The 23,405-nt window shown below is 30.9% G+C and overlaps 2 protein-coding genes across 2 annotated transcripts in view; one reads left to right on the plus strand and one right to left on the minus strand.

Moving 5' to 3' along the window:
* Positions 1-23,405, plus strand: part of LOC114339971 (uncharacterized) — a 1,137,809-nt gene that overhangs the window by 786,937 nt on the left and 327,467 nt on the right. The window lies entirely within an intron of this gene.
* Positions 16,304-19,741, minus strand: LOC126885056 (uncharacterized). Its single transcript, XM_050651486.1, has 2 exons — positions 19,386-19,741; positions 16,304-18,891 (listed from the first exon to the last, which is right to left on the minus strand). Exons 1-2 carry the CDS (start codon positions 19,393-19,395, stop codon positions 16,406-16,408), a joined length of 2,496 nt encoding a protein of 831 aa, XP_050507443.1. The 5' UTR covers positions 19,396-19,741; the 3' UTR covers positions 16,304-16,405.

Consider the following 23,405-nt stretch of genomic DNA (forward strand, 5'->3'; position numbering starts at 1 on the left):
AATTATTTTCTGAAATCCACGTTTTCAGGTATCTGTATTTATCAATAATTTTTATAGGTACATTTTCCAAATGTACCATTGTTTGTTTATTTGTTTTCTTAGTTATTCTTATACATATAATTATGCTTGGCCAATTTTAGATTCATTTTTATTCCATATTTTTTACCGAAGAGAAACACATAACAGAAACTGTTTAGTTTTTATTAGCAATTAGAGTTGTTCCCCACAGCTAGCCATAATGACGGTATCATCTGCATATCTTAACTTGTTATAGATCTTCCGTTAACTAATTATTATTTATTCACTTAAAGATAGTGATACTTTTGTATAAAAGTACCTTTTGTCTTTTTTTATTTATCATGTAGTAATTATCATTTAGAAACAACTAACTTTCCAATACTTAAACATTCATCCTGATTCAATTCAATTCAAAATACAATAAGTATAGTAGAATTCAAGAGCTTAATAGATATTTGACATACTCCTCTCATCTATTTAATTTTTCTGTAGTTTTTTCTAGAAGCTAATCTTCTTTTTTTTAATACCAAGTATATATATATATATTTACCAATTTTCGATATAGTTTCTCTGTATTTTTAACTTCTTGGTAGAAACTGGTTACCTCTAGTTTCATGTAAACTTCTTCTATGTTGCTAAATTGCTTTGCTAAATGTTTTTCCCTTCCTTCTGCAAAATCTTTTAATTTTTCATCTTCTAACCACATAGTTTTCGATCGCATTTTGGCTAGTTTCTCTACTTCATTCTTCTTTGGCTTTGTTTCTTCTTGCTAAAGAATTCTCATCCTCTTTATCGAACGGCAATAACATCTTTTTCCATTCACTTTTCCTATATACTTTTATCGTACTTCCAACATAGATCCGCTATTCTTATTAGTTTAAGATTACTACTTAATTACACCAATACATAATTTTAAAATAAAGATTTAAATTAAAAATCATGTAAAAAATAGTTGTATTCCTTTGTAAAAGGTATGTTTATAAAAAATCCGTAAAAACGGCTACATCACAAAACGTTTTCAAAATAATCATTCCATCATCGGATATTCATCATATTTCGAATACGTTCTATAATGTAGCAATTTTTAGGGACTTTTTTTTATAAATATACCTTTCAAAAAGGATAGAGCTAGAAGTGCAGATATACCACAGCGATGCAAGGTGGACAACATTAATAACTGGGTGAAAAACAGAAGAGTAGAATCGAACGACGACATAAGCTGAATGATAACAAATATGTAGTAAAGAGTAGTAAGGACGATGAGAGGCGGTTCCCCATTAGGAAGTCGATCAGTGGAAAGACCACAAAAACAATGGAACGACAACTTACCGGAGGCACATTGAAAAACAGACAGAGTAATGTCTACACAAAAAGAAGAAGAGAAGAAGAAGACTACAAGGGAATTTAACTATTTTTTTGATTTATGGTATATACAGTCAGCTATAGTAATTTAACTCGTGGATTATTTCGTCGTGGATTTTTTTTAAATATGTATTACCTATATGGTATTAATTTTATTACATAATGTTTATATTTTATTTCTAACAACTTTTTTTTTAATGGCAACCAGGTTCTACATGTCCAACCGAAGTTTGTTTTTTTTATAAATTGATTCATTTGGTAAAATAAGAACGTCTATCTAGATTGTTATTTTATACATACCATCCGTTTCTTTCACGACTATGCATGAATATGTGTATTGTACTCATATTGATTATTCAACGCGTGTTCACATATCTGTCATATTCTGTGTTTAGGATTAAAGGTGTGTATACTTATTTTTTTCTAAAACCGTGTTAAAAATGCAATTTTTAACACTCCATACGAGCATTAAAAATGCTACTTTAAGGCACTAGTGCTTTGAAATATTTTTAAGGCACTGCAGTTCGTATTAACCGTATAGGCAATTTTGATGTAATGTCAAAAAAATATAAAAATGGAATGTCAGTCACTTTCAAGTAAAAGTTTTTGTAGATATTGTCCTGTAATTACGTTTGTAGAAAAAATATTGTATGTTATGTGTGTTAAAAAGTACATTTTTAAGGCACTCATGTGAATGGCAGAACTCGCTATCGCTCATTCTGCAAACTTTCACATGCGTGCCTTAAACGTGTACTTTTAACACTTATTGTTGTTCTGAAGCTATTTTCTTGTGGCATTTTATAATCAAGTATATTCAAATGGGAAATAAGCCACAATTTTACCTAAAAATAATTTTATTAACGTTTCGACGCCCAAGTCGGGTGTCGAGAATCGTCGAGAATTTCAGTGCCACCGTTGCATTTGGTTGTCTTTTTAAAGATAGATCACATGCTATGATTTTTTGTGGCGCATATTCTTGAGTTGGGATTGATTTCATGTAATCGAATGAACTATCTTTTAGTAAAGTCGTCCCAGGAACGCAACTCATCAATATTGGCAATATCATTTTAAAGTCGTCTACTTTAAAATGTATAATACGTGTCTGAATTGCCGATATAAATGAGTCAGATTAAATAAATTATTAGAAGAATTTTTTACTAAGCAACAACATTTTATTTATTTAGTATTATTTTGTATTTTGACAACGACACCCGACTTGGGCGTCGAAACGTTAATAAAATCATTTTTAGGTAAAATTGTGGCTTATTTCCCATTTGAATATACTTGTTTAACACTTATATCATAAATAACTATTAAATTTAGTATTTCTAATAAGAGTCTCCATTTCCTAAGGCATTCTATAAACAAAATGTTTGTCTTTCTTTCCATTTCTGGAAAAACTACATATTTACATATTAGCCCAATAAATGACCGTTTTGGAGTGTAATTTCCAGGGGCAACTCCGAACTGCATGAAAATTTGGATTTGGGTTCTACTTACCCTCCACTTCAAATTTGAATTTGTGCTGTTGGTTGCTTTTACTTGGGGGTGACATTTACCCCTTCTCGGAGGATAAAAAACGCGTGTTTAAAATAAGGCCGGAAATGGATAAATTGACTTATCTTAAGCACCTTTTGCTTCATAAAGTTTTTTACGTAAGTCAATACTTTTCGAGTTATTCGCGATTTAAAATGTTGATTTTTCGACAAAAACAAATACGTTTTCAGACCGTTTTTCCCAAATAACTCAAAAAGTAAATATTTTATCGAAAAAAATATATGTATTTAGTAAAAGGGTAGCCTATAAAAAAACGAAAAAAATTGTGTACCAGTAAAGCCTACAAATTGAGTAGAAGCAAAGTTGTAGCTCATGAAAAATTCAACGCGAAATCACCGAAGAAAGAAACGTTTTTCGGGAAAACCTTATTAACATTTTTAAAGTATAGAAAAAAAATCTTATTTGTTTTTTACAAAAGTTTACAGCATCAAAAATAAACGAGTTACACTGAAAAAAAGGTTGGCCCCTTTTTTTGGTAAAAAAAATCGTGAAAACCTCCCTCTATTTAGCACCCTAAATGAAATTAATCGTTTGGCTTTACCATATATTTTAATTTTATGTGTATTGTTTATATGATCTCTAAGTTTGATTGGTTTGAAGTTCTTATTTTTGAAAACATTTGGTTTTATATTAAAAAAAAAATTTCTAAAAGTTTTAGAAAAATTTCATTTTTTCAAAATAACTTAAAAAGTATTGGTGATAAGAAAAATCTTAAAGACTAAAAAAATGTAGGTTTTGCTATTATAAATATGCTGGTTTCATTTTGTTTCTCCGTAAGACAAAAATTGGTTAAGATATGGCTGTTCAAAATTTGCATACACTCGTGATTATTGACCCATTCAAGCTTTCTCAATTATAACCCTTTCAAAAATAAACACTTTAAACCGGTGAAACTGACAGATCATATAAAAAAATAGAAAGGTAAGTAAATTGTTTTTAAAGCGGTAGCGATTAATTTCATTTGGGGAGCTAAACACGGCGAGATTTTCATAATTTTTTACAAAACAAAAGGGCCAACTTTTTTGAGCGTAACTCGCTTATTTTTAATGCTAAAACTTTTGTTAGCAATTAAAACAAAGCTTTTTATAAACACTTTAAAAAGGTTTAAATGGGTTTTCCTGAAAAGTGCTTAATTTTTCGGTGCAAATATTCGATTTGGAATTAGACGAATAAGAACGTATTTTTCATGAGCTACAACTTTGTTTTTATTTGACTGATAGACTTTACTGATAAACCATTTTTTGGGTTTTTTATAAGCTATACTTTTGCTAAGAATTTTTTTTTGATAAAATATTTACTTTTTGAGTTATTTGCGAAAAACCGTCTGAAAGCGCAGTTTTTTTTGTCGAAAAATCAACATTTTCAATGGCAAATAACTCGAAAAGTATTGACTTAAGTAAAAAACTCTATAGAACAAAAGTTGCTTAAAATCAGTCACTTTATCCATTTTCGCTCTTATCTTGAACGTATGTTTTTTCACCCCCGAGAAGGGGTGACTGTCACCCCTAAAGTAGAAGCAACCAACGGCACAATTTCAACTTTGAAGTGGAGGGTAGTAGAACCTAAATCCAAATTTTCATGCAATTCGGAGTTGCCCCTGAAAATTACACGGTATCGCCGAATTTCCTGTTCATTTACTAGGCTATAATATGTATTAGTTTTTTATACAGTGAGCACGTAAAGGTTGGAATAAATTAATTTTCTCGAGAATGGACGATTTTGGAAAAAAATCCCGAAACAGGTCAGTTTTTACTTTTAAATTGCGACTTTTTGGCATATATATCGTACTAGTGACTTCACCCATCTGGGCATGATGACGTCATCTACGATTTTTTTAAATGAGAAAAGGGGTCGTGTGATAGCTCATTTGAAAGGTATTTCAATTCTCTATTCATTAATATAAACATTAACATAATTATTTATACAGGGTGACCAAACAAAATATTTTTAATTAAATTTATTGACATAAAAAGAAGAATGTGTGTAATTTATTTAACTCAAAATACATTTTACTTCTATCAGAATACATGAAATATTGTTTATTTGACAAATAAATATTGTCTTTTTCTTAAATTCAGTAATAAAGCAGCCACCCACATTCCTCTTGCCAGTTTGAACATTTAATTTAAGCGAAAAGCAATGATTCTTTTTCAAACAAACATTTTTTTATGTTTTCTGAGAGTAGTAAAATGTATTTTTGATTAAATAAATTACTTGCATTCTTCTTTTTATGTCAGTAAATTTAATCCAAAAAAAATTTTTGGACACCCTGTATAAATAATTATGTCAATGGTTATATTACTGAATAGAGAATTGAATTACCTTTCAAATGAGCTATCAGAGGTTCCCTATTCGTATTTAAAAAAATCATCGATGACGTCATCACGCCCAGATGGATGACGTCACTAGTATGATATATATGCCAAAAAGTTGTAATTTAAAAATAAAAATCGACCTGTTTCGGGATTTTTCCCAAGATCGTCCCTTCTTGAGAAAATGAATTTATTCCAACCTTTACGTGCTCACTGTATAAGAATATTATCAAATCGATCTTAATTTGTTAAACCCTGTTAACAATTATTGAAATATTAATTTTTTTTGATAATCTTTTTATGTAGAGTAGCCGTTTATATTAGTATTTTAAAATGTTTTTAAGTTTTAGGTTTTAAGATGGTTTCTGAAAATCTAGAGTGTTTTATGAATTAATATTTTTCTGATAAATTTTCTTAACTTAACAACTTGTAGATATCATGTAGCACGATATACCTACTCATAAAATCGCATAAAATAAAAAACATGCATTCGTTTTAACAACAAGCTCAGATCATGCTAAACAGTCTAATGGCTTCAATGTATTGATAAAATTTGTGTTTTTGACATTCGTGTGTTAAGGTCTTTTTTTAATAATAAAAAAACCATTTATCTATACAGGGTGAGGCAGATAAAGGGCCTATTAGAAATATCTCAAAAACTAAAGCTAAGAGAATCTTGAAAATTGGAATACAGGGGTTTTGAGGTATGAACTATTTAATGAAAATTTTTTCTTCTCTTGGCTACTTCCGGTTGTACCGGAAGTTGATTGTAACTTCGTTTTTTTAAATAGGACACCCTGTATATTTTTACATTTTTTGATTTTCCTCGATTTCTTCTTTCTTAAAATATAAGGTTTTGTAATATTATACCGAGTAGGTTAAAAGATAATTACGTTTTCTTATTAATTTCGTAGCAAAATTAACACCCTGTAGGATTGTAGTAGATTGGTATAATAAACTCTATTGATGTTCAAATGATTTTTAATATAGTCTACTATTGTTAAGAGTTATTGGTATGGTTAAACTTTTCATTTTAGTATACAGGGTTGGTCGAAACTCGGAATGAGTATTTTCTGAGTTTTCTTAAATAGAACACCCTGTATTTTAGTATTGTAATGAAATGTTATTTTATGGTACTTTTTAATTTCTTAAGCATTCCCTATACCTAACTTTTTTAGTTTGTGAGTTATTGGTGATTAAAGCCAATCATTAATTGCAACACAAAATAGGTGAAATTGTATTAGGTTGGCCGTGAAAATATTCAGTCACAAATAATTTTTTGGAAATAAATACATATTAATCTATACTGATACTTAAAATTGAAAATAGTGGTTGAGGTATCAAAATACCATCGAAGTTAAGATTTTTGGTGCGATTAACAATTAAGCACAAACTAAAGCAGTTAGGTATAGGGATTGCTTAAGACGTAAAAAGTACCATGAAATATCATTTCATTACAATACTAAAATATAGGGTGTTCCATTTAAGAAAACTCAGAAAATACTCATTCCGAGTTTCGACCCACCCTGTATACTAAAATTAAAAATTTAGCTACACTAATAATTGTTAACAATAGTAGAATATATTAAAAATCATTTGAACATAAATAGAGTTTATTATGTCTAACTACTACAGTCCTACAGGGTGGGAATATTGCTACGAAATTGATAAGAAAACGTAATTATCTTTTAACCTACCCTGTATATTATTACAAAACCTTATATTTTAAGAAAGAAGAAATCGAGGAGAATCCAAATATGTAAAAATATACAGGGTGTCCCGTTTAAAAAAACGAAGTTATAAGCAACTTCCGGTATAACCGGAAGTACCAAATAGATGAAAATATTTTCATTAAATAGATCAGTCTTCAAAACCCCCTTATTCCAATTTTCATAATTCAATTGTCTTTAGTTCTCGAGATATTTCTAATAGGCCCTTTATCTGCCTCACCCTATATAGACAACACCAACTTAAAAATATATATTAAATTTTATATATTTATAATTTCGCTTATAACCCTGTATTTTAACAACTGTTTGTTCCATAATGATTCCCTAGTGTATAAAAGCATATCAAAGTATACGTGTCCCCAAAAAAATGATATCGAACTCATGCTCTATCAGATCCTCTTAATCTTCTTTCGTCTAGAAAAGTATAGCAAAGTTCAGAAAACGATATAATCGACTCGTCTTGCCAAAGCCGAGTGTGTAATGGTAGAAGGATAAAGTTTCTGGTAGCACAATACTGATCAATTACTATCTGATCATGCGATTAACTTTAATCTGGCCTTTCCAATACAGACGTCGGACCCATGTCAGCAGAATAGTTTTTATCGGAAGATTCTTGCTCTCCTCCCGGTCAAATATTTGAAACTTTCTCAATATATGTTCGCAAACAAACAAATCTTTTTCCGAGACGAATGGATGCTTAGGGACGTGACACAATTCGGACGGATTTTAGTTGACTTTCTAAACTTTTTGATATATAAAAAATGTAGTAAATAATTTAAAAACTTTACGAGCTGATAAGACTTTCGACGTAAAATGCATTTATCACAAAATATCGCTATTAGTAACGAATTATACAGAGCATAGTACAAAAAATCCATCCTGATATTTGGTAATATTTGTTTGACTTTGTGAAAACGATAAAACAGGTTGTGTGCATGTTATTGGTAATAAAATAAACCAGGTAGATTTGAATTGCAAATGAGTATTGGTTTCCAAATTCCTTCCTACCAGTACCACAATAATTAATATTTAAATATGGAGGATACTGGGTCGTCATCGGATAGTGATGCAACACATACATATACAATATAGTCTCTCATATTCAAATGTCAACCTCTCCTGCTCGTATGATAATCCAGATTCTAGATCATGGTCATCTGGGACATCCTGCTAGATATCTATCGGACTCTGACGTTCTAGTATTTACCGAGGTAAGCAATCACCATTTACTGGCCAACAGATTCGGCGCATGTGCAGGTAAGTGGAAGGACACTCTTATTCTGACACTGAGAAACTGGTTTCGAAGGCGGAAGAATCAAGAAAGACAGAGGTATCATAATGTAGATGGCAATCAGAAACCACTGCAATAAAGGTCCCTGTTGACATTTCTAGTAGCATGGCAAATTATAATGAGTTAACCGAAGAAATTGAGATTCGTCGAGGTGTGCGTCAGGGCTGTGTGCTTTCTCCGTTACTATTCAATATATAGCGAAACAATATGCCAAGAAGCGCTGCTAGAGCAAAAATTGGTATAAACATTAACGGAGAGTTAATTAACAATATACGATACACTGATGACACGCTAATAGTAACAGATAACCTAGCAACTCGACAGTATTTGCTGGAAAACATAAACACTCATACCAACAAGTATGATCTAAAATCGAGCATCAAAAAGACTAAATTTATTATTGTAACGAAGAAGATATACACCAATGTGAATTTAACCATAAATAATAAGCAAGTGGAAAGAGTTACGTCCTACAAATATTTAGGGGTTTGGTTCACTGATACCAATGACCAGACAAGAGAAATTAAGACGCGAATAGAAATAGCGAGTCAATCATTCATCAAAATGAAAAAGTTCCTATGCTGCGGGGACATAAATTTGAAATTAAGAACGAGAATGTTAAGGTGCTATGTTTCCTCCGTACTGTTGTACGGCATGGAAGCTTGGATACTGAAAAAGATAAACATCAAAAACATTAAGGCATTCGAGATGTGGTGCTACAGGAGAATGTGGAAAATACCATGGACAGATAGGGTGACAAATCAAGATATTTTTCTGAAGATGGGAAAGGAATGTGAAGTCATAAAAACAATACAAACGAGAAAACTGAAATACCTAGGCCAAATAATGAGAGGCGAATAGTACTCCCTCCTAAGGCTCATAATCCAAGGAAATATCTCGGGAAAAATAAATGTGGGACGTAGAAGGATTTCCTTGTTGCGAAATTTAAGGGAGTGGTACGGGTGTAGTTCAATAAAATTATTCAGAGCTGCAGCCAACCAAGATAGAATTGCTGTGATGGTAACCAACCTCCGATAGGAGACTTTTAATAGGTATAAGAGGCAGAAGCGAAATGAGGTGGCCAAATAGTGGTTCATGTATTGTTGACCACCATATGGTGTACCAGTCAGAAAACGATGGCGGTCAACACATGTATGGGGTTGGAATAATCGTGTTCTCCTCAATTACGTCATTATGCCTTTATAATACAGATGTCGGACTCATGTCAGCAGAATAGTTTTTATCGGGAGATTCTTGCTGTCCTCTCGGTCAAATATTTGAAACTCTCTTAATAATATGTTCGTAAAAAAACAAATATTTTTCCAAAACGAATGGATGCTTATGGACGTGACATAATTCGGAAGGATTTTGATGGACTTTCTAAACTTTGTTATACATAATAATGTAGTAAATTATCAAACGTTAAAAAACTCTACGGGCTGATAAGACTTTCGACGTAAAATTCATTTATCACTAAGGATCGCTACTAATTAGTAACGTATTTGATACAGTTGTCTCCTTAAAAATTGCACCCTGATTTTGGGCAATATTCAATGGATTTGTGAATACTAGTTGTAATGTAAGACAGGTTAACTTTAATCCCTTTTAACAAAATATATATCTATTATTTATCAACCTCTCGACCTTGTAGGAAGTGTAGGAAATGTAGGAAGAATTCGAACTAGGAGGTTCGACTTCTCTTTTATCTTTTATTATGTCCTCTAAAATAAAATGCAGCCGACTATAAAAAAAGACCTCTTACTATATGGCCGAAATATTCAAGATTCCGCTTCTTAATTGCCTGTGTAATTTGTTCCATATTGTTAACTCTCTTAAGGACTCCAATATTGCTAATTTTGTCTACCCATGATATTCCAATTTATTTATCTCTAAACGTAGCAGCGCAACCAGATTATCCTTAGATCCATTTTTAGGTATCTACTAATATGTATATAAATAATAAATGTTTCATTTTGACTAATTTTGCCCATACTATTTCTATACGGCTTGTAAAACCTTGTGTTTGTTCTGAGTTTTGATTAACCAATATTCCTAGCCATTTGTATTTATCTACCCTTTCTATCTGAATATTATTAACAAAGAATATATATATTCTTTGTTATTAATATGAATTGTCTCGTTGACTTTTGGATGTTTTGTAGTGACCATAAACTTTATTTTGATTTTATTTCATTTTAATAACATATGTGGTACACTTTTTATTCAGCTGTTCCAGTATATTTGCCAGACTGTGTAAAGTTGAAGTAAATTTGACAGTGTTGTCGGCATATCTTATGTTATTAAGGATTTCACCATTTATGTTCATCCCATCCTTAGACACTCCTAAAGCTTAGTAGAAAAGGTTTTCGCTATATATAATATGTATATTTGTATATACATATACAGGATGAGTTTTTAGTGCGGGATCGGTCGATAACTCCATTATGGTATAAAATATCGAAAAAAGTTATTTAAAAAAAATGTAGGCAATGATATTCTCCACGCTTGGAAAATATGTCCATTTCTACAGGGTGATCAGTAACTGCGTGGTATATCAAACATATAATTTTTTAAATGGGACACCCTATATATTTTTTTATATTTATATTCCTCTCATAATTCCTGTTCATATAATATATGGTTTTGCATTACTATACAGAGTATTTAACAAGTTATGACCATTTTTATTTCGAAATCACTTTGAGATTAACACCCTGTATATAAAGAAGTAATTCGTAGACAATAATTTGTTTTATGTAGTAAGATAAACAATATACTGTAGTTTTTAAATTAAGTCCAATTCACATCATTGACGAATATTTGTATACAGGGTGACCTACAAAACCAAATTACGATTTTCTCTATTTTTTTAAATGGATCACCCTATATTTTATTTTTTAACATTATTGTATTTAATACACTCTTTCATTTTTATATAGCACTCCCTATATCTAAACTGATTACTTTCCGAGATATTTTTAGTTTTCTTCAAATCTCGGGAATACATTCAATTTTTCTAGTAGAAATAAGTTAGTATTGAGTGATAATTAAACAAAATTATTTTTATTAGATAAATAACTAACACAAAATATAAACCATAGCAATATGCAGTGAATATACCCAAAATGTGATATTAAGAAATTATCATATTTCCCTAATATACAAGAATCGTAAAATTCCTACAAAAAAACTTTGTATTGTATATAATAATATCACAAGATTATTTTTATTCAATAAATAACTTACTTGAAACATAAGTCAAAACAATATACAACTGATGTAACAGTTTTTAGATTAGTATATCAACAGCATTCTAAGCCAATAATTTTTTAGTAGAACATTCATTTTTATAAGCACTTTTAAACTACAAAACAAAATTAAGATTTTCTCAATTTTCTTTTTAATAGATCACCCTATATATTTTTTTAAATATTGTATTTATGATACTCTTTCATTTTTATATAGCATCTCCTATACCTAGAGTTATTAGTTTCTGAGATATTTTTAGTTTTCTTCATTTGCCGGGAATACATTCAATTCTTATAAATATAAATAACTTAACAAATAAGTATTATGTAATAATATAACAAATATTTTCATTCAATTAATAACTAACAAAAAAATAATAAACCATAACAAAATTTAATGAATGTACCAATTAATGTGATGTTAAGGATTTAAATCTAAAGTAAATGTTGAAAATGACCACTTTCAACGTCTATGCCATTTTGTAACCGATATTCAAATGACCGAGCCACATTTCTAACATTTTTGTAAGTCAATATTATTAAAAGCTTCTTTTATTCTATTTTTCATATCATCAAGCGTTGTTGGATGCTTCTGGTATACAAGGTTTTTTATATAGCCCCACTTGAAAAAAATCAATTTTGGAAGAACTGGAGCACCGTCGTATAAAAACCTCAACCGTCAAAAAATGTGGACCAATCACATAATCTCTAACAATATCACCTTAAACATTTATAGATCACCTAGTTTGAGTGTTAACAAAGTAGGGATTTCTTGATGCATATTAATGAAATTTAATATGAAAATTATATTATTAATAACTGCGGGTCACAATCTGCAATTAGGAATGTGTTACTAAAAACTTCTTGGCTTAGAATGCTGTTGATATAATAATCTAAAAACTATTAAATTAGTTGTATATTGTTTTAATGTATGTTTTGTGTGAGTTGTTCATTAAATAAAAATATTCTTGTAATTTTATTATACACAAGATACCTATATTTTTTTGTAGGAATTGTATGATTCTTGTATATTAGGGAAATATGATAATTCCTTAATATCACATTTATTGATACATTCATTGCAGATTGCTATGGTTTAAATTTTGTATTAGTTATTTACTAAATAAAAATAATTTTGTTTAATTATCATTCAATACCAACTTATTTCTACTAGAAAAATTGAATGTATTCCCGAAAGTTGAAGAAAACTAAAAATATCTCCGAAAGTAATAAGTTTAGATATAGGGAATGCTATATAAATATGAAAGAGTATAATAAATACAATATTTTTGAAAAATAAAATATAGGGTGATCCATTTAAAAAAATAGAGAAAATCGTAATTTGGTTTTGTAGTTCACCCTGTATACAAACATTCGTCAATGATTTTAATTGGACTTAATTTAAAAACTACAGTATATTGTTTATCTTACTACATAAAACAAATTATTGTCTATGAATTACTTCTTTATATACAGGGTGTTAATCTCATAGAGATTTCGAAATAAAAATGGTCATAACTTGTTAAATACTCTGTATAGTAATGCAAAACCCTATATTATATGAACAATAATTACGAGGGGAATAGAAATATGAAAAAATATATAGGGTGTCCCATTTAAAAATTTATATGTTTGATATACCACGCTGATATTGATCACCCTGTAGAAATGGACATATTTTCCAAGCGTGGAGAAAATGATTACCTACATTTTTTCTAAATAACTTTTTTCGATATTCTATACCGTAATGGAATTATCGACCGATCCCGCACTAAAAACTCACCCTGTATGTATGTATATTAATCAGCAGATCATATTTTTAAAACAATCATTTTTGAAACCGATTTTTGGAGTATAAATCAAAACGTTCCAGAAAGCAGCTACAGGCTCAGTACTATAGGGTTATTATATATAAACAATATTGCACGGTAATTTAAATTGTTGATGGTTATTAGCTTAAGTATTAAAATTCTGTAAAAACATTATTTTTTAAATTACCTTGGTCAAGTAAATCGCAAATTGTTAGCACGTAGGTGGATTTAGTAAAAATATTTTTAATTCATAAATTATTCAAAAAGTCGGCTATTAACACCACCTGCAATATAACTTTTATAAACATTTCTTTCTAACGCTCGCTGGTGAAAATTGGCCTTTATGAAAAATTACTGACATTTATCTACTCCCCATACAGGAACAATAATTATCACGCCGTTTTACGTTCTCTCATCCAGAAATTCCTCCGAGACATAATGTTAACCCGCTTCTGTCCCTTATGACAAAGAAAATAAATTGTTTCATGCATACACTTCTCACGACGGCATAAACTATGCGACACTATCAACTTTACTACTCAGGGTTGGCTCAGCTTGACGGAAAAAATAACAAACATAATAATTATTTAATATTAAAACATAATAATTAAAACGTTTCTCAGCACCTAAACAGTCCAGGTGAATTAACTTTCTTTAAATCGAGTTTTAATATATCTTATGCCAATGTTAATGTTTGGTTCCCAAATTTTGACAGTGAGAATCCAGTTGACTTTCAGCAACATATAGCCAAGCTTGATAATCCATGCAGGATTTTCACGGATGGTTCAAAATCAAGATTGGGAGTTGGATGTGCTGTATATATTCCGGATCACCAAGAATCCTTGATGTTCAAGTTAGATAAACAATGTTCCATATACTCTGCAGAAATGTTCGCGATTTATCAAGCTCTAGAATGGGCTGTCAACAAAAAAATTTCTAACAAGCAAGTTGTAATTATGTCAGATTCAAGATCTTCGTTATTAGCTCTAGAAAACACACGTAAACATTTATATAAAAATAGCCTTGTCGTCAAAATTTTAGAAAACCAACTAAAGCTACTGGAAAAACAGACTTCTGTAACTTTCGTCTGGGTAAAAGGACATATTGGTATTTCCGGTAACATAAAAGCAGATTTTTTTGCTAAAGAGGCAATCTTAAAAGGATCGGAAATAACTTGGCTAGATAGAAGCGATCTAACAGCTACTCGCAAGAAAAGTTTGAAACAAAATTGGGATATTGAGTGGCACGCTTTCTGCAATCGAAGCAACAATCTCTACACCAAAATTCATCCTAGTTTACCTACTGAGCCTTTTGCTATCAGAAGTTATCCCAATAGAAATATATATGCCATGTTTATTAGATGTCTCTTTAATCATGCCACTGTCAAGTCATACCTCTATAGATTTAACCTATCCGAATCAGATCTTTGCGATTGCAATGAATATGTTGACGATATTAATCATTGGTTGTTTGGATGCAAACATAATGATGTTGCAATTAAGTTTTTGATGAACAATCTGGTTCAAGAAGAAATACCTTTCCCACAAAATAATGCTTCTCTTTTATATTTGTCTCGTAGAAATTCTAAAATTAAACAAATCATCTGGGAGTTTTTAAAAAGGACTAAGAGAAAAATTTAACTTGCACTGAATGAGTCCGGTTGAATGTGTTTAGCAATAATTATTGTTTTTTTTTATGTTTATCCTTATTATGTAATATTGTCTCCCTGTGAAAGTTCATTAAATAGATTTTGCAGGGAGGTAATAAGAATAGAATTTTATAAAAGTTTATATTGAAAAAATTAAAAAAAAAAAAAATTATACAAAAAAATATGTATACAAAAAAAATGTATAAAAAAAATTAAATCTTATTATAAAAAAAAATAAATAAATAAATAAAAAAAGTATAATAAATTATAAAAAAAAATAAAAAAGAGAAAAAAAAAATAAATAAATAAAAACACAAAGAGGGTGTAAACCTCCGCGGGGTTGATCCGGGTTGAAGCCTTATCGCTGTGTAAAAAAAAAAACATATATTTATTAGCATTTAGTATTAGTATTTAGTATTAGCATGTAGTTTTTTTTTGTCGATTTAATTATTTGTAAATTAATTTAAGTTGGTTAGGGCCATGAATGAGGAGTATACCTACTGGTCAATTAAATGTTTCCACTTCTACATATGTATGTATGTATGTGCGTGCATAAGTATTATATGTGCGCACATGTACCTAATGTATTATTTAATGCAATGTATTATATTTGGAATATTGTAGCAAACAGTAATTTATTATCTATCGTGGCTGAATGGATCAAGTAATCCAAATCCAATAAGGAAGAAAAAAAAATAATAATAATAATTATTTGCTTATATTTTTATAACCTCTTTCAATATAGTATTTTATATACTTCTAATATAATATACTTCTTTATAGACCCAAATCTCAAGTCCTCTATATAGTACGTTCTTTAAAGGTAAAATATTGTAAAACCTCTAAATTTTAAAAAACCGCTTGGATTGACATGAAATTTGGCAAACACCTAGTTAACAATTCAAAGAAAAAAAGTGATATTGTGCCGATGTGTGCTTTTGCCCTAGCGGTGAGTTTCGTCCCCTTTTGGGGGTGAAAAATATATCGTCACCTGAATGCAGAACTAGCTTAACTCACATTTAAGATATTTTACAGGAGAGCGATTTTAATGTTTCAATGTGTCATAATTTAAACAGTATTTGGTTAAATGGTGAAATTATCTCAGTATAGTATATTAGGAACCTTTTAAATGTGTTATTAGGAATGAGACGGATTAATGATAATTTTTTTATAAAAAGTGTGACTTAGGATACTACTGACTTATAAATTCTACTGCAGAACTATTGTAAGTGCGATGTTTGGTACATAAGCTACTTCTGCATTAATACATTTCAAGCTTAGAATAAATTTAAGATTAACATAGGATACAAATAAAAACAAAATCGGTAAAATTTAAAACTTTTTAATTTTTATTAAAGATTTACAACTCAAAATCAAAATACCAAAGAATACTATGAAATGGTCAAATTATTAAACTAACATATTAAATTAATCTTCGTCAGTTTCCTGTTCGGGAATGTTACTAGCTTGAAGATTAGTGAAAAAGTTATGGTATTCCGTAGGTATAACCTTGTTTTCACACAAAAATAATAAGTCTTTATATTTCGCGGCAGGAATTGGAACTGGTGAGCTTCTTAACATTCTAAGTTGATAGGTCTCTAATGAGTCTAACTTTTGGTGGCTCCTTTTCAATTCCAGAGTATTAATTTTTATAAAATCTTCTTCAAAACTATATTTAACGTTAAGTTGGTTTGGGCATTTTGGGTCAACCATAATAACTTTCAAATTATTAAATATGACTTTGCAACCAAGTTCAGTTTTATCCCAATTTTTTGTAGTTTTGGCTAACAGGTCCTTTAAATCGTAAAAGTCCGCCTGAGCCATTTCTTTAATTTTATAAGGTCGCACTTTACACGCAGTCCTTGCTAATGTGTACCACTGCTGTGGACTAAATATAGGGATTTTTTTTGCAGCTCTTTCGATAACCCCATGTACGGAGTCGCACTCATTTTGTGTATGTCCCTTTTCTAGAAAACTGTGAGTAATTTTAACACCATATTTGGCGGCACAATACATGTACAGACAATATATAAATCGATTGCGATTTTGTCCAGTGCAGTTGTCACTATAGAAACTGAATTCCTTAATTCCATTTCGTACCATTTCGTCAATGAAACTTAATATGCAACTACCGATTTCACAAGCACCCCTACATGCTAGCGATTCTGGCCACATGTAGCAGTATCCCTGTTTGTTAGCAGCATCGTACACAGTCAGATTGTAACATGCAAGCTTACGTCTATAGTAGAGGAGAGATACTTCAGCTTTAGGACATAACAATGTTTTTTGTAAGTCGTATATAGCCATGCAAAACGAATTATCAGTTTTAGCCCTCTCTTTATCTAGTTCTTTATTTGCTCTAGATAAGTCCTTGTTTTTAAGATGAGCTTCCATTGCAGAACGAAGTTCTTCCTTTTCTGACGGAGAAGAATTAGACAATTTGTTGCAAAAATCGCACTGGTCTTTTTTGGGAATGAAAAAACCCAAATTAAATTCATTGTTAAATACCTCTCTATATATAGCATAAGAAGCTATGGTATTTATATTGTTATCACTGCAATATGTTTTATATAAACGGTACATTTTGCTGATATTGAGGTCAGGTGGCAAATATTTTTTAGTGCTATTTTTTCTGCAATAATGGCTTTCAATCAAAGCAAATGACTTAATATGATGTCGTACTGAATCCTTAAAATGTTTTGGCAATCGAGAATTACATTGTACTTTACCTCGTAAATCTGCTTGTGGCGATATTGAATTTGAATGATGAGTTTTTTTAACTACTGTTTTGACGATTTGATGACTTATTCCCAGGGTATTTAAGAAAAATGTTTGACATACCTTGATTGTGTTGACTGGACAATTCTCTTGTGGAAAAGTATAAAAATACGACAGCTTTCTACGACTTTCACAAGTATCACCTTCTGGAAGCTCAACTGCATCCTTCTTTTTTCTGGGGTGTTTTGTAGGCTTCACAGTTAAGTTCCGCAAAACAAATTCTCTCTGATAATTAATATCTCCCAATTTCCAAAAATCTTGAAAAATCTGGACGCGATGTTTTTCCTGAAATTTCGTTTGACATTTAAGTCTGCATGTTGTGGGACATGGCGGTTTCATAATCCTTTCTGAAACCTGTTTAGACTTCCAATTTACATAGGCCTTGCCGGAGTTTCGTAATTTCTTTATTCTATTTCTCCTCCAATTATCTGGGTTTCTTTTTCGCTTACGAGACTTGGTGATATCTGGTATTTTTTCCTCAGACACTAGGGCATCCTGCTGGTCTAAATCAAAATCATTTGGATTAAAATCAACATCTGAGCTTCCATCTGTAGCATATGGGTCACTATTTTCATCAGTTTGATGTGAGATGGTCGGTAAAAGCTTACCGGTAGATGTGGATGGACGCGTAATATCATCTTGGTGCTGAAGGACCTGCTCTTGAAGGACACGTGTTGCAAAATTTACAACGCTAGGTGTAGGATTATGGGAATCTTTAGCTTCATCACGTTGCTGCAACCGTGGTTGTTCGATGGATGTTTGAAGATCTATGACGTTATCTAGAGGTGAACAATAACCCAAACAATTATTCGGAGATTGGCGATACTGCTCTGCTTCAGGTACTAGTAGGCTTATGGAGGTAGGTATTGGTAAGTCGTAATATTGATTATAATGTTGGGAAAACTGCTGTTCTATCGGTGTCTCGAGCTGGCAATACTGTTGTTCTTGGTGTACGGGAGAGTGTAGACATCTTAATTCACCTAGATCTCCGTAGTACTGCTGGTTAGTATACAATGTGGAAGGGCTTTCTACCGTAGCTATAGATATGGGACTACCTGCCGTATCATTACTTGATTCTCCAGAATTCTCATGTTGTGTTGGATTCATAGACATGGCCATTTTTACCATTAACGCACCTGCAACAAATTTACAATGAGCTTACAGTCAGCATAACAAGAACATATTAATTGCAGACATTTAAAATTAATTGATACAAATTAAAATACTCAGAAACCAGGACGTACGTTAAACCTTATTTCACTTGTTCAAATTTACAATTTTTGTCCCAATAATAATGTATCCCCAAACTGCCGTCTGTAGCAACGCATTGTTCAATATAAAGAATTATATATTATTTAATAACGAAATATGTATGTGTGGTTAGTAATTCTGCGATATTTTCTCAAATATATCATAAAATATTGTGAAATTCAACACGTGCCTAATAGTTATATACAATTTATAGCACGTGGCAGAATAAAAACACAGCCCTTTAATGCGTACCTACTTTCTACCAAAAGCATCTTAAAAACAAGATTCACAGTTTTATTAATTCACTTATTAGATAAAAATTAGATTCACTTAATAGATAAAAAACTACTAATAAAGCATATTTATTATTAAAACTTACCTCGTTTCATTATTGTTGTTAAAATTCACACTCACTGCAACTCTATTTGGCAAAAGAACAAACGTGAATATCCAACAAGACGATGGAAATGACTAACCGATAGCCGTTGAATTATCCTATGTAAATAGAAGATAACAAAAATAATGTTGGCGCGCATTGTTATTGAAAATGCAGAACAATCCTAACTGTATTTGTATTTACTTAGGATTATTCTGCATTGATAAAATAATGATTTGCTAGTTAGGATTATGATGTTCTATATAGAATTTCTATTAGTAAATTTAAAGTTATGAACTTAAGATTGTTCTGCATGAAAATATACGATATGTATTACCTTTATAAGGAATAAACGAAAAAAAAATTTTTTTTGAGTTAGGATAGTTCTGCATTCAAGTGACGATATGTTCGAAATAAGTCCGGAAGTGTATAAAATGATTAAATCTAAGAAACTTTTGTTCTATATAGTTTTTTCACCAAGTTAATACTTTTCGAGTTATTTGCGAGTGAATATGTTCATTTTTCTACAAAGTAACCACGTTTTCAGACGGTTATTCGCAAATAACTCAAAAAGTAAGTATTTGGTCGAAAAAAAATTCTCATTAAAACTATAGCACGTAAAAAAGTGAAAAATATGGTGTATATATTAGGTCACTATACCTAGTAGAAGCAGAGTTATCGCTAATGAAAAATAGGTTCATATCCGTCAAATTCCAAACCGAATACTTTAACGTGCCATAACCAAAAAGCGAAGCACTTTTTTGGGGAAAACTCATTTTAGCTTTTTTGAACTATTAAAAAAATGCTTATTTTTGTTTTTTAAAAAAGTTTTTTAGCATAAAAAGTAAACAAATTACGCTCAAAATAACATTTCGTCCCTTTTTTTGGTAAGAAATCGGGAAAATCACCCCCTAATTAGCATTTCAAATGAACTTAATTATTACCACTTCACAAGTTTTTTACTCGCGTATGTATTGATCATATTATGATCTGTAAGTTTCAACGGTTCAAAGTCCTTATTTTTGAAAGAACTGCAGTTAAAAGGGCTTGAACGAGTCACTTATCACGAGTGTATGTAAATTTAGAAACACCGAATCTTAACCAACTTTTGTCTTACAAAAAATTAAAAAAAAACACAATATTCAGAAAAGTAAAGCCGACTTTTTTTATTGTATAAGATTTTTTGTAACTCTAACAATGTTTTAAGTTATTTTGGAAAAAAGGATTTTTTTCAAAATTAAAATTTTTAAAATTTTACTTTAAATCCAATTTTTTTCAAAAATAAGCACATTGAATCGGTGAAACTTACTTACAGGATAACATAGGGTGTCCCAAAAGAAGTGGAACGGTCGAATATTTCGCAAAATAAACATCGGATCGAAAAACTGAAAAATACGTATTCAATCATTTTCAAAAAACTATCCAATGACACCAAACACCAACCCCCACTACACCCCCTGGAGGTGGGGTGGGGGGTAACTTTAGAATCTCAAATAGAAACCCCTAGTTTTTCAAGCAGATTTGGATTTGCTACGTAAAAGTAAGCAACTTTTATTCAAGACATTTTTTCGAACTGTGGATAGATGGCGCTATAATTGAGAAAAACGATTTATCCTGATATCATAGGTAAATTATAGAAACGGTCTAATATCTCGAGAAATACACTTCCAAATGAGATACCAAAAAAAACGTTTTTAATAATTTTCGAAATCCTATCGAATAACACCAAACAAGACCCTCCAACTTACCCCCTGGATGTGGGGTGGGTGGGTAACTTTAAAATATTAAATAGCAACCTCCACTTTTTATTGCAGATTCGAATTTGTCCTGAAAAATTAAGCAAATTTATTCGCAACATTTTTTAAAATTGCCAATAGATGGCGCTAATAAATCGTATTTTTCCAATTAAAGCGCCATCTACCAAAAATTCTAAAAAATGTTTCGAATAAATGTTGCTTAATTTTTCATGATAAATCCGAATCTGTAATAAAAAGTGGGGGTTGCTATTTAAGATTTTAAAGTTACCCCCCACCCCACCTCCAGGGGGTAAGTTGGAGGGTCTTGTTTGGTGTTATTCGATAGGATTTCGAAAATTATTAAAAACCTTTTTTTTGGTTTCTCATTTGGAAGTGTATTTCTCGAGATATTAGACCGTTTCTATAATTTACCTATGATATCAGGATAAATCGTTTTTCTCAATTATAGCGCCATCTATCCACAGTTCAAAAAAAATGTCTTGAATAAAAGTTGCTTACTTTTACGTAGCAAATCCAAATCTGCAAGAAAAACTAGGGGTTTCTATTTGAGATTTTAAAGTTACCCCCTACCCCACCTCCAGGGGGTATAGTGGGGTTAGTGTTTGGTGTCATTGGATAGATTTTTGAAAATGTTTGAAGACGTATTTTTCGGTTTTTCGATCCGATGTTTAGTTCGCGAAATATTCGACCGTTCCGCTACTTTTGGGACACCTTGTATAAACACAACATAAGCAAAGCAACTTGTGAAGCGATAACGATTAATTTCCTTTAAGTTGCTAATTTGGGGGTGATCTTCCTGATTTTTTTTGCCAAAACCAAAGGGACTAACTTTATTTTGAGCGTAACTTGCTTAGATTTGATACTAGAAATTTTTTTATAAAAACAGAAATAAAGCTGTTTTTAAACACTTTGAAAAAGTTGTAATGTGTTTACCCCAAGAATGTTTCATTATTTGGATATTTCACATTGAATTATTCTATTTGGAATTTTTCGAATATGAACCTATTTCTCATTAGCTATAACTCTGGTTTTGCTCGGTATAGAGACCTAATATATACACCGTTTTTTTTTCACTTTTTTATAGGCTATAGTTTTGGTAAAAATATTTTTTTCGACAAAATGCTTACGTTTTGAGTTATTTGCGAAAACCGTCTAAAAACATGGTAATTTTGTTGAAAAATGAACATATTCACTTGAAAATAACTCGAAAAGTATTGATTTGGTGAAAAAACTCTATAGAACAAAAGTTGCTTAAAATTAGTCAGTTTATCCATTTCGGGACTTATCTTGGACATATATTTTTTCACTTCCGAGATGTGGTGAAACTCACCCCCAGGGCAAAAGCACACATCGGCACCATATTACTTTTTTCTTTGACATGTTAGCTATGCATATGCCAAATTGAATGTCAGTCCAAACAGTTATTTAAAATTTTCAGCAAAAACCGTGAAATAATGTACTAATAATCGTGTCTTTATCTAGGAGTTGGTATAATACGCATCTACAATAGCGGAGATAGCAGCAATAGGCAACTCACCGTAAAATTTTCAACTGCCTTCATTATTGCATAATCTTAGTTCCAAAATCTTTATATTAATCCTTAATAAGGATTTAAAAAGAAGAAACAAGGCTCAGAGAATAGAAAATAGGGTGCATATTCCCTATAATAAAGAAAGGTGAAACCTGACACCACAGAATGCAACAACTATAGAAGTGGAACATTGTTAAAGGGCTGCTGTAAAATATTGACTGAATTAATCATGCAAAGACTCTTAAAATACATCGAAACGAAAATATAAGTCCACCGAGAAGTATTTAGACCAGTTAGACCAGTTATAAGTCCGTACGCTGCTAAAATAATACACCTCGCACAGAAATATGAAAAAATATTGAGGATTCTGGAGGGAAAAATCATTCATAAAATAGCAGATTTACTAAAGTTAGGTAATAATGAATTAAGAAAACTGATGAACTACGAAGTAGGAAAACCTTTTATAGGAGAGGACATCGTCAGAGTTATCTATGCACAAAGATTCAGATTAATGGGATATATAGAAAGGAGAAATCTTGAAGTATTTATCAAGAAAACATCAAATGGAAACCAATATCCAGCAGACCATGAGGAACACCAAAAGCGAGATAACAGAACCAGATAACTGCGGTCCTTAAGAAGATAGGAGTTAGGTAATGGATAGCCATAAGCCAAAACAATAAGAAATGGAGAAATAATGTAGAAGGCGCCAAGTCACACAACCAATTGTAAAAA

This window comes from Diabrotica virgifera, chromosome 5 (genome assembly GCF_917563875.1).
Source record: "Diabrotica virgifera virgifera chromosome 5, PGI_DIABVI_V3a".
NCBI lineage: Eukaryota > Metazoa > Arthropoda > Insecta > Coleoptera > Chrysomelidae > Diabrotica > Diabrotica virgifera.